Source organism: Ambystoma mexicanum, chromosome 6q (assembly GCF_040938575.1).
Source record: "Ambystoma mexicanum isolate Mex_15411 chromosome 6q, UKY_AmexF1_1, whole genome shotgun sequence".
Taxonomy (NCBI): domain Eukaryota; kingdom Metazoa; phylum Chordata; class Amphibia; order Caudata; family Ambystomatidae; genus Ambystoma; species Ambystoma mexicanum.
In genome coordinates, this window is record NC_090937.1 from 1,639,310,329 (window position 1) to 1,639,327,539 (window position 17,211).

At 45.3% G+C, this 17,211-nt stretch overlaps 1 protein-coding gene across 1 annotated transcript in view; it reads right to left on the reverse strand.

Moving 5' to 3' along the window:
• Positions 1 to 4,391: 4,391 nt before the first annotated feature.
• LOC138516941 (zinc finger protein 182-like) overlaps positions 4,392 to 17,211 on the reverse strand; it is a 40,156-nt gene continuing 27,336 nt past the window's right edge. The window contains exon 2 of the mRNA XM_069632417.1: positions 4,392 to 8,756. Within this exon, the coding sequence (XP_069488518.1) occupies positions 6,413 to 7,576 (1,164 nt within the window). The 5' untranslated portion in view covers positions 7,577 to 8,756 and the 3' untranslated portion in view covers positions 4,392 to 6,412. The remainder of the gene's footprint in view (positions 8,757 to 17,211) is intronic.

Sequence of the window (17,211 nt, forward strand, 5' to 3'; positions counted from 1 at the left end):
CCTAGGCCGCCTGGTGAGTTTGTGCTGTTGCTGTCTCTCCTTCAATCCTCCATCCTTATCCCTCCACCACCTCTACGGCACTCACTGTCTCGCTTATCTACTCAAACTGCTTTACTATCGCCTATCCAAACTTTCTCACAAAGTCTGGAAGGAAAAAGTTTAAAAAGAGAGTACCTGACCACCAACCATTGTCTACCAATTGCAGACACCTATGGCAACGCAGCTTCTAGATTGTCACTGATATCCTGTTTTTGTCCCCTCTCCGGATCTCTGGAACCTTCATTTTATCTCTACTCTCTCTCCTTTCTTATCCTCACCCATTCATGGTGGCACTAGAAGGGAAGTACTCTCGGCAGGCTTCTCGTCATCCAGGTCTATCATTAATGTCTATCGCACTGGCACTATCATGGCTCAGGGTCCTCAACCCAACCTCCTCCTCCTCTTTGAGTGGCGCCTGTCCTTCCTCATCAACTTCCTACCTGCACCTGCTACTCATTCCTCCTCTCTCCCCGTCTCTCTTCCCCCTCCTCTGACCGGCGTACCATGCCCCTGTAGCCCTCCTCCGAAAACATTTAAAAGGCATTGACCTGCTTCATCTAGCCACGCTTAATGCTCGCTCTGCTATCAAATACTCTGATGACATCTGCTTCCACCTTGAAGATATTGACCTCGATATCCTCGGTCTTACCGAGATGTGGTTCAATGCAAGCTCCATCACTGCTTTTGACTCCCTTCTCCCTGATAGCTACAAGATCATCTCTAAGCCTCGCCCTAACAGTTCTGGCATGGGGTTGCCCTGATCTTCCCTGAGTGGGTCCCTTCTACCCTCATACCCAGCCAGCCATACTCCTCCTTCGAGAGCTTGGTCTGCAAGCTGGTCATCTCTCCTACCTCCGCCCTGACCATTGCCACCATCTACAGGCCAACTGGGTCTATCACCCTGTTCCTCTCTGAATGGGCGGATTTCTCCTCCTCTCTCCTGACATCTTCCACTAAACTCCATCTACTGGGCGACTTCAACATCCACCTTGACTCCTCAAGCACAGTGTCCATTCTCTTCCGTGACCTCTGCACCTCGCTCTCCCTCTCTGTTCTCCACTCTGGTCATACCCACTCGGCATGACACACTTTGGATGCCTCCATCCACACAAATCCTTCGCTCTCCGCCCCTTCCCACTCTCCTGGTCAGACCACTCCCTCCTCTCTTCCCACCTGGGTCCTCTCAACCCTCTGACCGCATCTCCCCAGCTCTTCCAACCTCGTTCATGGACGTCCTCCTGATGAAACAAGTGTCAGTTGCTGCCTTTGAATCCACCTTCATGCCACCCTCTCCTCCCACTGCAGACTCTACCTCCAACTCTGCTCTCAATAACCTCCATCTCACCATCTCTAACATTTTCCGACCTTCTGGCCCTAGTCATGAGGATCCGCCTGAAACACGCCACCAAGCGTAACACATGGTACGACTCTGATCTAGCAGACCAGAAGCACAACTGCAGAGCTGTAGACCACAGGCTCATCTGACAAGTTGGCCTGTCGTCTTCTCCAAAGGCAATATCAACTCACCATTTGTTCTAAGAGGGCCCACATCCAGGCTGGTATCTCTGGAGCATCCAACAACACGGCTGAACTCTTTAAAATCTGCAAGGAACTAGCCAATCCTTCTGCGGGGTCCACCTCGCCTCTTTACTTCCAAGCCCTCTGCACTGCACTGGCCACCCAGTTCATTGCAAAAACTCAGGACACCTTGAGCACTCTTTCTGCCTCCCCTTCTCCCCCCTACTGCCATCAGCCTGCCACCCCTGGCCTCCCCATCTTCCCTCAGCCTTTCTCTCCTCCATCTTTCCTATCACATCGGACAAGGTGACCAGGGTTATCTACTCTATGAAGGTCTCCTCCAAACAGGTCTCCCCCTGGTCTTCCAGAACTATTAAGGACAACATTGGCTCCTTTGCTCATGCACACAGTGATTTCTGCAATTACTCTCTTGCTACTGGGTGTTTCCCCTCAAGCACTCTAATGGCGCCCCCTCCTGAAAAAGCCTTCTTCTGACCCTTCGTGTCCGGCTAACTACCGCCATATCTCTATCACTCCCTTCCTTGGGAACCATCCTGGAGAAGCTGGTCTTCTCCCAACTGGCCCAGCATACTGAGCTCATTGGTCGTCTACACAACCATCAATCTGGATTCCGAGCATCCAAAGGCACAGAAACTGCTCTTCTGAACACCCGTGAAGAACTGCTTGCATCTCTTGACACCAACTCTCCCGCTGTTCTCATTGTACTTGATCTTTCCTCTGCATTTGATACCGTCAGCCACTCCATCCTCATAAAAAGGCTCCATGACACCCTTGGTATCTCGGAGTGGGCACTGGACTGGCTGTCCTTCCTCACTGACTGTCACTCCCAGGTTATCCTGGGCTCTTTCTCCTTTCCTAACTATCTCCACCTGTGGCGTTCCCCAGGGTTCTAACCTCTTACCCTGGCTCTTTAACATCTATCTCCCTCCGCTTGCTCACCTTATCTCCTTTTTCTCCCCTCACTTCCCGTGTTATGCAGAGGACACCCACTCTTCTTCAAACTTCCATATGATGCTCTCCTTATTTCCCGACAATCTGCTATCCAGTCCTGTTGTGCCTCCAATGATCTCTGCCTCAATGCCAGCAAGACTGAGATCCTTCCTATTGGGACTCCCACTCCCTCTTTCCTTCACTCTGGACACCCTCTATAGGCTCTCCACCTTCTCCTGCATCTGCAGTCAGAAACCTTAGAGTCATCTTCGACTCCTCTCACATCTTGGACTTTGCCAAGAAGGTCCATTTTCAACTCCACCTTCTCAGAGGTATTCTCACTTTCCTCGCTTTTCCCCAGAAACTCAATGGGCCTCATTACGAGGTTGGAGGTAGCCTTGCTGGTTTTACCGGCAAGGCTACCTCCATACCGGCCAGAAAATCCGCCACCCGCGAATTGGCAATTACCGGGGTATTCAGGCACCGTTCTTAATGGTGCCAGTGCTACAGTCTTGATGTGCTTGCGGGTGCCTTTCATTCCGCCAGGGAAGACCCGGTGGAATGAAAGGCACCTGCGACAACTTAGAGTTTGCCGGTCTGGATACAACGGTACCGGTAAGCTTACTGGTACCGTTGTATCCGGACCTGCAACCTTGTAATGAGGCCCAATGTCTCTAGAGCTATGTACTCTCTAGGCTGGGCTACTGCAACAACCTCTTCCTCTATCCGCCCCCTCTAGCTTGTCCAGAATAGGGCTGCAAGACGTATGCTTGGCCTCAAGCCCAGGGACTGTATCTCTCCAGGCCTGAAAACCCAGCCACTGGTTTCCCGTTGCTGCAAGGGTCAAATTCAAATCCCTCTGCATCATCCATAATGCTGTCTGGGGCTGGGGACCAATCTACCTACAACTTGCTCTCACCAAATACTTTCCATACAGATATTCATGCTCCTCCGGCTCCAACTCTTTGCATGTCAGGTGACTTTCTAAGCAGCGAGTTAGTGACAGATCTCTCTCCTCGGCTGACTCCCTCTTCTGGAACAGCCTCCCCCTTCTTCTCAATCTTGAGATGGATTTCCTTAATATTCTGGAAGCTCCTCAAAACTTTCCTCTCCTCTTCCCACTCTGACTCCAGTGCTAATACCCCACAGTCAATGTGATTGGTGGCCTGGGACCTTATGTGCTCTTCTGGGTCCCGGCCTTTCCACCCAATCACCCTCAGTCTTACGCCCCATCCCTGCACTTTCCTTCGGGCACCCACTGGCTGATGTTCTCACAGGCCTGCACTTATTATTGACAGTTGATCATTCCGTACCAAGCGATCTCTGCCAGGCACTTACTGTTGCATACAACCGACTCCTTGGCACTTCCTTCTGTGGAACTCCTAGAACCCCCTTTTCCTGTCCCTTCTCTGTCTCCCTGCACTTGCACGTTCTGAATACTCACAAGGCCCAATAGGATCGCCCCTTTCCTGGTCATCCATCTATTCTATTTGCCTTTGTTCCCATGTTCCCTCCCCTTTGCCCTGTGGGTGCTTTGAAACACAATTTCTTTATGTATAAGCGCTTTACAAATGCAAAATAAATAAAATGGTGTAAAAATAATAGTATTTTGCACAATCTAATATACGATTTCCTTGACGAAACAGCTGAAATGCAAAATATATGCTCATGTAGGGTAGCTTCTGTTTTAGGCTTTCACCAATAATTAATATTGTCATAACGGATAATTTGTTCTTATAGTGAGATAACGTATTCTGCTTAGTACAAAATTTGAGAAATCACTTCATTGGTGAGTTATCAATTTCTCATAAATGCATATTCAATGAATTATTGAACTTGTACAATCTGTAACACACAAAGTCAGTACAACCGGGCCCAACAAATAAAAACACTTTCCTTTTATTGTATACATAAATCAAATTTCACTACTGCCTGTCTGATAAAAAGGTTTAGAAAGGTTACTCTCCAAAAACACCAATGTGGAGTGCAGGAGAACTAGTATGTTGTTGATTTTCTTGAGCATCTGAGTTGTCAATGTCAACACCTTTCATGAATTCATGCATGTCGTCATAGGTCGCGTATTGGGTTGAAAGTCTTCTGACATCAAGAACATGTACATGGCCAAGACCCTGTGAGATTTATTTGAAATGTTTCAATGGACTCATTTTCATTGAAAGTCTAATCACATCCAGAACATGTATATAGTTTCTCCTAACTGCGATTTTCCTGATGGCGTAACAGTCGCCCATTTTGCTTGAAAGCCTAATCACATTGACATTAATACTGCGTCTCCATGGTGTGATTTCTCTGGTGTAGCAGTTTATGCTTTTCCTTGCAATCCTTAATACATTCAGATCATGTAGAATGGCTTCCCCCTATTGTGAATTTTCTGATGCATCAACAGGCCATGTGTTTCCTTGAAAGACTCATACCATTCAGAACATTTATATGTCCGTCCGCCCCAGTGTGAATTCTTTGAGCTCTCACTAGGCCACACTTTTTATTGAAAGCCTTTTTACATTGAGGACTCGTATATATGGCTTTACCCCGGAGCTATTCCTCCGCTGAATCAATAAGTCATGCTTTTCGTTGAAAGGCTGATTACATTCAGACCACGCATATGGTTGCTCTCCAGTGTATTCTCTGATGCATCACAAGGCTATCCTTCACCATGAAAGACTTATCACAATTAGAACATGTGTATGGTTTCTCTCCAGTGTGATTTCTCTGATTAATCACTATATTACCTCTTTCTTTCCCTGTAAGCCTTGTCACATTTCTATTTATTTCATTTATTGGGTATTTATAATGCATCTATACAGCAAATGGTGTTTCAAGGTGCCACAAGACGAGAGGGGGCAGGGAGGGGACTGAATGAGAATAACAAAAACAGTCCTACTAGGCCTTGTGACATTCGGAATGTGCAAGTGCAGTAACAAGACATGCATGGGAGTGCGGAAGGGGTGGGGGGGTGCCGGTAGGAGAGGAATGCAATAGTGCTTAGGTGGGAAGGAAGTGCAGGTTGGAGTGGAGAGTGTGCAAGTGCTGAATGAGAAAGAAGGAGGACGGGGTAAGAGGGCCTCTGGGCTAGACGAGTGCTAGGGGAGGAAAGCCGGAGAGGGGCAGAGAGGCCATTCCAGAGGGAGGCTCCTGTGGAAGAGACTTATCTCTCCCCTCTCCCACCGCTCTCTGCTTGGAAAAGCATCTGATCTTCAGAGATTTGAAGCTAGAAGACTGAAGGGCTCTGGCAGGGAGGTATTTAGGGAGAGTGTTTTGGATGTAGCGGGCCCTAGAAAGCCTTGTGGATGATGCAGATCCTTGCAACAACCATGAGCCAGTGGAGAGATTTTAGGGCTGGAGAGATGCAGTCCCTGGGTTTGAAGGCTATTCTGGATTAGTTGAAGGGGGTGTTGTTCAGCCTAGAGAGGACCAGAGCTCTGGAGACACAGAGTTCTGGGGGAAGGTGAGGAACGGGAGAATGCATCTGAGGAGGTGCAGCTGAAATTGGCCTTCTTGTCAAGGTCCGTGACATAAGGAGAGAGGAGTCGAACATGACACCAAGGTTTTTTGCCTCACAAAAAGGTAAGGGACAGGGATGCATGGGGGGGGGGAAATAGTAGGGGGGAAATGGGGTCCCAATTAGAAGGATCTCAGTTTCACTGGAATTAAGGCATAGATCGATAGGAGCGCACCATGCCTGAATATCAGACATACACTCAGGAATGAGGAACAAGAGGAGGCAGAGGAGGGAAGCTTGAAGGAGAGCTGCATGTCATCTGCATAACACTGGAACATACATTCAGAACACGTATATAGTTTCACCAGAGTGTGATTTCTCTGATGCATAAATAGTTCACCCTTTTTTTCTAAGTGTTATCAGAATTCAGAACCACTATATGTTTTCTCACCAATGTGATTTTTCTGATGTATCCATAGACTTCTCTTCACCTTGAAGACATGTATATGGTTTGATACCAGTGTGAGTTTTCTGGTGTATCAATAGATAACCCTTTTGCTTGTAAGACTTATTACATTCAGAACATGTAAATGGTTTGTCGCCAGTGTGATTTCTCTGGTGTATCAATAGATGACCATTTTGCTTGAAAGATTTATTACATTCAGAACATGTATATGGTTTCTCACCAGTGTGTTTTCTCTGATGTATCAATAGTTCACACTTTTGCTTGAAAGCCTTGTCACATTCTGTACATGTATATGGTTTCTCACCGGTATGATTTCTTTGGTGTATCAATAGATGGCACTTTTGCTTGAATGACCTATTACATTCAGAACATGTATATGGTGTCTCCCCAGTGTGACTTCTTTGATGCATCAATAGTACATACTTTCGCTTGAAAGACTTATTACATTCAGAACATGCATATGGTTTCTCACCAGTGTGATTTCTCTGGTGTATCAATAGATGACCCCTTTGCTTGAAAGACTTATCACATTCAGAACATGTATACATTGCCTCACCAGTATGATTCCTCTGATGCATCACAAGTTGATCATTTCGTTTGAAAGACTTATTACATTCAGAACATGTATATGGTTCCTCACCAGTGTGATTTCGCTGATGTATCACAAGATGATCATTTCGTTTGAAAGACTTATTACATTCAGAACATGCGTATGGTTTCTCACCAGTGTGATTTCGCTGATGTATCAATAGTTCACACCTTTGATTGAAAGCCTGGTCACATTCAGAACATGCATATGGTTTCTCACCAATGTGATATCTTTGGTGTACCAATAGATAACCTTTTTGCTTGAAAGACTTATCACATTGATGACATGTATATGGTTTCAAACCACTATGATTTCTCTGGTGTACCAATAGATGACGCTTTTGCTGGAAAGCCTTATTACATTGAGAACATACCCATTGTTTTTCTCTGGCGTTATTTCTCTGAGGTTGCAATAGATTACTTGTTTCATTCACAGCCTTGTCACATTCAGAACCTTTTTGATCTGTCTCTTCAGTGAGACATCTCTGATGTTGACATATGGGACCCATTTCCCTGAAAGTCGCTTCACATTCAGAAAATTCAAAAAGCACCTCCATTTTTAGGCTGTTATTTTTAAATAGTGCATTCTTGTAAGGTGCTCCTTGTCAAATTCAGCATATTTATAAAATAATCTGAATATTTCAGTCTCACAAGGTCAGGTGCATTAGTCTCACGCATGAATGTCAAGAACGTACCTCAATGCTCAGCTAGCACAGGCAATACTTTAAATAGAGGGAAGCTTATGCTTGTAACCCTTCTATGTCCATAGCATGGCTCCTAGCCTTATGGCTTTTGGGGTTTTGGGGTTCTAATCACTGGCAGATGCCACTGGAATATCAGCAACTACTATAGAGCATCACAGAAGGGTTTATGAAGCATGAAGTCCAAAGTTGGCGTTGTGCAACCGTTGCAGACTGAATGTGGCATGCCAGTGTGTTGCCTTAGGCAATATTTTTCAAAGAGTGTGTACAGGTCCCAAAGCATTAAGATATGAAGCCTCTACTTTAAGGTGGCAGCCATTTTAATCTCCTCTATCCATTCACCTTCTCTCCTCTCTCCAGTATGGATTCAGTGGTCTACCATTAGATGGCTCTATGTCCTGGAAGACTTCTCGCCAACAATGCAGTTGTGTAGTCAAATCCCATTGCAGTACATAAGAAGTGTCATTAAATGGCTGTTTCGATTTCTATTAACATTTTGGCATGTCATCACGTTTGCAAAGTGCTTCTTGTTAGCCTCCCTTAAGTGTATTCTTTAAAGTGGGTGTTCCCCTTTACAGAGGAGGCTGTGTCCCATTCAATACATTTACTTAGACACTCTCAGGATTAGTATATCCTGTGTGGATATTCCTATATCTGGATAATTAAAGACATCAAAGAATGCTATATTCAATTTCTGTAACCTTATCAGTGTACATAATAGGATTGCTCAAAACCACCTTTAGTTTTACAGTGTTATCACATGGGTTGCAATCAGAGGACCTCACTAGTTATTGGTATTGACTGGACATAGGAACCAATGTTTCCTCTAAAATTGTTCATTGAAGTCCTTTTTTTAGAGAAACGTCTTCAGGGTCTATGAAATATGTGCTGCACAGTAAGAAGCTACAAGTTGGGAGTGACTGTCATGAGCAAGAAAATGCTACCAAGACACAATTATCAGAGGAACAATATTTGTTTTCCAACAGAACCTTTTAAAAACAATTCACTGTTTTCCAGGCGTTCTGCTTTTGTTGCCCTGTTTGAAAGAAAGGGGAAACAGTATTAGCATTCCATAGATGATAAATGCATACATGTTTTTTTTTTAAAATAGCATATGTGAAAAGCTAAACAGCATATTTGACTTAAAATGTTTTTATGAAATCCTTGAAAACTATTGAATTGTATAGAGCACAGTGAGCTAAATGGGTAGCTTATCCCATCCTTTCTTTCTCGAGTAATACAGAAATCAAGAAACTTGTCACCCATTGACCATTCTCACATCACATTTTGGCACAGAAAACAATGAAGGTGTGCCCCACTGCCCACAGCCAGGATTAACAGTGTAGCGAAGTGCAGTCGTTGAAGTCTGAGCACATCCTAAGAATATTGGACAAATCACGCCTACCCGATGGAAGTCATGCTGCTGGGTGAGAAGAATGAGCAGAGAGCAACAGACATCCCAGATACAGAGCCTGTAGCTGCAGAAGGTTGCCGAATGGTTTTGCGTGTGCCGTCTTGTTTTGAAACATAGCATACACCATAAGTTACCTGGGGGCAACCAGACGTGGTCTCCCTGCTCACTGTACTCAGAGAGGCACAGCTTCACGTCACTGATGAGGCCCAACAAGGCTGAAACACGTGTATGGGGTTGCTGTCGGTACTCTTGTTCAGAGAGGAATTGCCATAGCATTTCGGTGCTGGACTGCCCATGTGGGCGGGACAAAGACTGATATGCAAATGGATATTTCCCATCTGTGAAAGGTACAGTGAGCAAAAAGTGTGTGCTGCAAACTCTCACCTTAGAACAGGTTATCATGCCATGTTCTCTCTGGAGAGGAGCGCCTGCTACTTTTGTTAAATAAACCAATAGCGTACTACACCAAATAGTTAGTCTCAGATGCTGCAAGCATGCCTTCTTGCTTAAGATCTGTGCAAGAACATTGTGTTGGAAGCTCGCCTTGAAGTGGTCATGCCCCAGTCAGTTGTCTCCCTGCTCCTCCAACCGAAAACACAACAAATGTTGATATCCCTTGCTGGTAGAGTATTCTTTTAACCTCTCTACTGTGACCAGGTGTTCAGTAGTGTAGGGACACCTTCCATAACCAGACCATAAAAAAAACAATCCTCTAAGTAAAAATAACCAATGAGCTACTTTGTACAAAATAAACTTTGTTTTCCCTGCAAACGACTCAGACAGCACCATAGAACGAAACGGACAGAGCTCTCTCAATTTCTGCTGAGTTACAAAGTTATAAGGAGCAAAAGCATCGTCATGAGTGATGTACGCAAAAGCATCGTCATGAGTGATGTACGCACTATACAGTATTATCCCACCACCCTCATTGACTGCCACCTATATACATGCCAATGCCCCCCTATGGTCCATTGACCGATTAGCCACATCTAGACTACTCCATTGCCCCAAAACACGTGGCCTATGGCGTCACACTCGAAACTAGGTAAATGATCGGTTTACAAGATTCCTGACAACAGTAATGAATCTTCAATAGTCATGTGATAAGCATCCCACCGACCAGAGCAGCATTACATTGGGAAAAAGGTCAAACCTGCTCTGAATGAGACAACAGGCCTCCTCATTATACCACTCTCAGGTACACAGATTGCTCTTACATCATTGTACCAACTTTACTGGCATCACCTCTGCTCCTCCCGTCCAAATTCACATAACGATCCAGACATGTATACTCCCTCATCTCTCTGGGTGCCCACTGATCACGTGATGGAGCACAAGTCTTAAATCTGAATTTCAGGGATGTATGCATTCAAATGGTTTATCCATGTATACTTCAAAGTGAACAACCACAACTTTGGGTCAGGGCAGTAGTGCTCTAAATCTGCCCACAGTTTATTAACACCCTAACCACATTGTGTCCTATTCCCATCTATTCAACCTTCAAAAGGGGACCTCTGTAGTCTACTCGCCGGGATGAACATTCCTTTCTCAGCGGTTTCAGATCATGCAACAGGACCGAATTGGCTTTAGTCTGTGGGGTGAGGTGGTCTTCGACCTTGGCTACATAACTTCTCTCTTCCAGGGTGGGAGAAGAACATCATCATGAGCCTAAGTAACACAAAGCTCCAGCTCCACATCAGAATCAGCAGTATTCTTATTGTGTGTCAGTATCATGATTCTAAAATGGCAACACTTGTGCCATTACAACCTAGCCGGTTTCACTTCGGTCTCCGGACCTCACTGACTCCATCTGTCTCGGGAGGATAGCTCAGGGGCAACACGTTTGCCTTGGAATCAAGACGGTACGGTGCAACACAGGTCCGATCCCCATGTCCGCGCTTAGAAAACTCTAGGTATTAAGCGTGTTATAAATAAACAATTACAATCTCTTCCTACCTTCCACTACGCTCTCCTTAATACACACGCCACTCTAACCTAATATTGTATACAAAACACTAGTCACAGGGCCAGATACACTGGCCTATCAATAACCTCTGCACCCACAACAGTAATACATGTGTTGCTCATTCTGTGTTGCTGTATGTACAATCTAATGTGTGTCAACAAACTACAAGTAGCTCATGTGCAGTTCTGCTGCACCAAACACAAACTGCTCCCATTAAGTGTTAGTCAATACGATTTCCACAGTCTGAACCTTTTTGCAGTAGGGGAATTTGGACATGCATCCAAACAGTACAGAACCCTGCATCCCTACTCCCTATACCCGATGACAGGGAACCACAAAACGCTGAGTCCCACAATTATGTGACTATTACGGATTGCTTGTCAACACCTCAAACAAGTTTGACTTATGTGCTCCTACCGAAAGCAAATCTTACCTATTTTGTTGACCGGTCTTGTTATCGAGACCAGAATAGGAAATTGGTCACATGAGTTGTGAACCTGGTGAGGTAGTGGAAAGTTAGCCGAGGTCACCTCTGCCTAGGTATCAGAGCTCATAGCACTGACTAGAGCATACAACCATCAGTCAACATCCATACCAATTCTCAGTATGTCCTTTGGGTAGCCTACAGCTCGGGTTAGCTCTGGAAAAAGAGGGGCTTATTGAGCACAGTTTAAATGTCAATGAAACATCGGAAAGGCTAGTGTGCCACAAAGGAGACACATTGGTTTGCATTCAAAAAAGGCAAAAGCCTAAAAAAAAAAAAAAAAACTAGTTGGGGGCTTCTAGAAATAGAAAATATTAAATTTAATCTATTCCACATATGTACTTCTTGTATGGGGTACACAGTTTCAAAAAGGATGACCAAATTCACCCATGAAAATAAAACTTGGCAACTGTGCACATTGATTACATGCAAAACTAAAATGTGGTTTATGCAATTATGTGTCCTGTTAAGAAACTGGGGCCTCATTACGACCCTGGCGGAACGGGTTAAACGGCGCCGTAAAAGGTGACGGCGCCGTTCAACCCGTTCCGCCACATTACGAGGTCCCCTCGCGGGACACGGTAAGCACGCCTGGGAAAACCAGGCGTGCTTACCGGGTCCCGCGAGGGGAAGTTGGAGCAAACAACGGGCCATCTCGTTATGGCCCGTTGTTTGCTCCCTCTCCCATTCCCATTCAGCCCTACCGGGGCTGAATGGGAATGGGGAAGGACCGTGTCCGGGTCCTTGAGGGAGGAATTACCGGGCCATCCGAACTCAGACTGGCCCGGTAAGTCCTCATTCCGAGGACCCGGGCACGGATGCGATTTCGGCAGCAGCCATGCCGCCAATAGCGGCATGGCTACCGGCCGAACTCGTAATGAGGGCCTGTATTTTGGAAAGATATCCTGTGCAGTGAATTTCCACTTTAATGAACATTGCTCCAATATTTCCACACATACTATGTCAGCACCCATGGTTGCACATTATGCTGAGCGTCAACACAGTCCAGATTATTTCTTTTCGTTTGCGATTAAGAAAGTGAGCTGTGTTTCAGTGAAAGTCTTGCCAATAAATTGGTTTACAAAGAAATGATGTGGATTTTTAATTTAAAAACCATAGAACGTGGCCTCAGTTACATGGAGGAATGGCACATCTAAATATCAATTACATCAAGAATTCATTAACGTATCCCTTAACCTTTTAACTGCCATGGGTCCTCCACCCCACCCCCCCCAGTGCCAAGGCCATTTTTGGTGATTTTGGCATTTCGCCATTCAATGCCACTTAAGGGGTTAAATGCTGTTTACAATTCTTGGCTTCGTGAATAGGGAGTTTAGGAGCAACATATATTCAATAGCCATTCTATGGGCCTCATTCCGAGTTGGGGGGGTAAGGGTTTACGGGAACCGGTAAGGATGCCAGTGCCGTTAACCCTTACCGCCCAATTCCGAGTTCCCATAGCGGGACCCACAAAGGACGTGTGATCTGACCACACGTCCTTTGCAGGTCCCGCTGACGGACCAGGGCGCTAATAACAGGCCCGCTATTTGCGGGCCCGTAATTAGCGCCTTCCCCATTGAGCCCTATGGGGGCTCAAATGGGAATGGGGATGGTTTACTGAAGAGGGGACTTACCGGGTCCTCCAAGGTCGGAATGACCCGGTAAGTCCCCATTCAACCAGACCGGTAGCCAATAGCGCCATTGCTACCTCCAAACTCATAATGACCCCCTATGTGTACTGCTACATTATAAGATGGTTGCCACCTTTTTGAACTTCGGAATTTCCATATCAATTACTTGGTCTGGCCACAAGTGACCATGTGACTAGAACCACGTGATTTACTAACGTTGCGGTATTAGCTACCCTCTCCTGCCGCTCAGTGTAACTCTGCAGATTATCCAATGAGCCGTTGAGATGCCGGCCATTTGCATATCAGTGGTGAGTGCACCTTTCTTTTTGATATCACGGGCCGTAGCATTCTGTCATTAATCATAGATTACCATTGTTACACAGTTCGAATCAATTAACGCTCTGTTTCAAAGTCTACAAAAGAAATTATATGTTAGATAGTTTATGTAGCACAATTGAGATTGCAGTGGTGGGGCAAACAGTGAAAAGATAATTATTGCTTCTTTCAAATTTTTTTTGTAGTTTCACACTGACAAAGACGTGCAGACTCAGGTACAAACATCGAAACCATTTGGTTTTAACATAAAAAGGTATCGGGATGGGGACAATGACAAATCCTCTCAAATTAAATGTATGTGAACCCAAGAACTATTGAGATCAAGGGCCTCATTACACGGAAGGCGGTAATGGTTAACGGCCACCGTTAATGGTAACGGTGGCCGTTAACCATTACCGCCTTACTACGAGGTCCCTTAGCGGGTTGGTTTTTAACGCCTGCTTTTTGCAGGCGTTAAAAACCAACCCGCTAAGGGACCTCGGAGCTAATTACGGCACTGCAAAATTGCGGTGCCGTAATTAGCGCCTTCCCCATTCCCATAGAGCCCTATGGGGCAGAAATGGGAATGGGGAAGGGCAATGGCGGAAGGGGGATTTACCGCCCCACCAACCTTGGAATGGGGCGGTAAATCCCCTTTCCGCCAAGGCGGTGCCGGTATTTTACCGGCATGAGCCATGGCGCTAATAGCGCCGTGGCTCACCGCCTTCCGTGTAATGAGGCCCCAAGACTGTATTGAATATAGCAGAAAGGGCCTCATCACGAGTTGGGCTGTAGACTTTAAATGCGGTGGTAACGGTATTACCGCTGCATTTAAGGGCTGGCCCTATCACGAGTTGGGCGCTAAATCGGCTGTTTTACCTCCAGATTTTTTCTGCAGGTGAAAATCCCCGTTTTAGGCTGTATTACAGCCAGCTGCATTAGCCCGCAGTATTAGCACCGAAAATTCCCCATTGGATCCAATGGACCCATCCAGGAATGGAGATTTACCGTTAAGGCCCAACCCGTGATCCGGTGGTAATACCGCCGGACCGGTCAGCGCTAGGGCTATTACAGTCGGCGGTATTACAGCCGGGAATACAGCCTAACTCGTGATGAGGCCTAATTTGAGTTCTTTGTAGGATGTTATTTGCACTACAGCACATTTTCGGCTGTGTTAGACCAATATGTGGTTTGTTGAATGTCCTTACATGTTGGCACTGTAGCACTTTTGTAAATATTTGTCTGTTACATGTATTGCATGTCCAGACTTGGGATACCTCAAATGTCACAAATTATTCTAATAAGAGTATAGGGTTGTTGCAACTGATTACACAGATATGAGCTGTATGTTTCCCCTGCTGTATTTATGAACTAATGTATATTAACTAGTTGGTAAATTAAAATTGAGACTATTTAAATATTCATTCCATGGATACAATTATCAGCTAATCCTTGTGTTTCCGGTTTATCCTCTGGGGTAAGGGAAACCTGCTTTGCAGTTCAGCACAAGGACAGAAGCGCGGATGCTGTAACAGTTGTGAAAATCCTTGTAAGAGGCTTTGGGCCTCATCACGAGTTGGGCGCTAACCCCAGTGGTATTACCACCGTGGCCATTAGCCCTACCGCCAAACCCCCAGGCGCCATTAGTGCCGGATCACGGGTTTGGCGGAACAGGAAATTCCCATTCCCCATTCGGGAATTTCCCATTCCCCATTGAGCCCAATGAGGATTTTTCGTGCTATTACCGCCAGTGGTTTTCCGGCCAGCGGTAATAGCGCCGAAAACCGGCAAAATTGCAGCAGATTTGCCCCCAGCTCAGAGATGGGGGAAATCTGCCAAGACTGTGATTTGGCGGACCCTTAAATGCGGCGGTAATAGCATTACCGCCGCATTTAAGGTTTACCACCAAACTCGTGATGAGGCCCTTTGACCCAGATTCAGAATCGCGATTAGTATGAACAACAATCAATGTGCCCATTTTGGGAAAAAGTGTGGTGAAATAATTACAGTCCATCCTAAAAATACAGTATAATTTGCATTGCCCACACTGCCCTTAATCAGCAGGAGGGGTGAAGAGACGTAATGAGGGGTCTGATTTTCATGATGTGTTCTTATTTGACACACACAAAGAATTATTTTCTTCACACTGTATATAAATGAGCAGGATTTGTGGCATCCAATAAGCAGGTGATCTTAGGCTCATATTAAGTTGTATTCTGGGACTCGCATTCCTCCATTCAGGGGTTTTGGGCAGAATTCTATTGTAATACTCTTTTTGTTTAAAAATATTTCTATCGGGACATATATTTTAGCGGCATTTTGTAGGAGATCTGTACTGTTGTGTCCTCTTTAGAAAATAGTGTATTGTTAAAAGCCCAACATTAACACATACACCTACCAACCAGAATGTAGAAGGTGTCTGGAAAGTGCTTAACTTGCAGACCTGTCTCAAATCCCGGCTTCACCAGTTAACTGAAGCATGTGATCCTGGGCAAATGATTTTATATCACTGTGCTTTATCCACAGTATTAATGAAAACTTCCAAATCCTGCATTTGCACTGAATAGATGATGATGTAATAATTAAGAAGAACAATTGTGTGCAGTTTTTATTTATTAATAAAACAAGAATATGTATGTGTACCCAGATGGAAATTCAGTTAGAAATGCAGTTACTGAGCCACAATCACTGAGTTTCTTTCAGCTTCTCCCATACTCAGAAATGTTCATTTTATATACATTTGAGTGTGTGCATCATAAGTATCCACCTGAAACCTGCCTCTAGTCTAACACCAGGACGACTCTGAACTTGCAGCCCTGAAACACAAGGGTTGAGCTGTGGAACTGAAATTGGCAGACCTCAGGCTCACCCTCTGACAAACTGGCCAGTTGCCTGCCCCAAGGACAATACAGACTTTCCATCCGCGCCAAGAAAAGGGCCAACATCCAGGCCTGGGTCTGTGGTGCATCCAACAACACGGCTGAAGTCTTTCAAAGCTGCAGGGAATTAGCCTACCCTTTCGGAGTCTCTGTATATAGAATATTGGACATTCGAGATCACAATTTTAGTAGGCGAGTCTCCATGAAGAAAGAAGGATCGAGGGTTATGCGTGTTTCATAGAAAATAATAAGCTAGAATTCAAAGCAAGACCAAAAAGGCTGTCTGGACTGGTGTCAAAGGCCGGAAGCATCCACGAATTGGCTACCAGCCCGTGAAGAACAGTGAATGTAAGAAGCTGAGGTATCTCTTGTTAATTTGCAAAGAAGGAACACCATGGATGCCAAGTTTCTTCATTTAAGACAATTAAATGGTATAATATGGGCCTATTCACGGTCTCTAGTCACGTGAGCTAAGAATGAAAATAGATGGAGAGCATGGTGCACCAGACTGAAGATAGCAAATGCTCACACTCCCTTATATTCTCAGGAGCAAGAAGCAGTTGCAAGGCTGAGTTCAAAGACAATTTCATGGCAGAAGGCATGAGCGAAGAGCGATATAGGACTAATTGGGTGGGGAGGTATGGTCAAGTCCACCCCACTGGCACCTGTGGTACCAGCTTACGTGCTGCTAGAGAAATTAATGTTCCAGAAGGGTCCAAGCGTGCCAACCAATTGCAGAAGGCCGTATAATGAAGGGCCTTACAGTTTGAATGCCAATGATATTTTGTGCATCTTATAACTA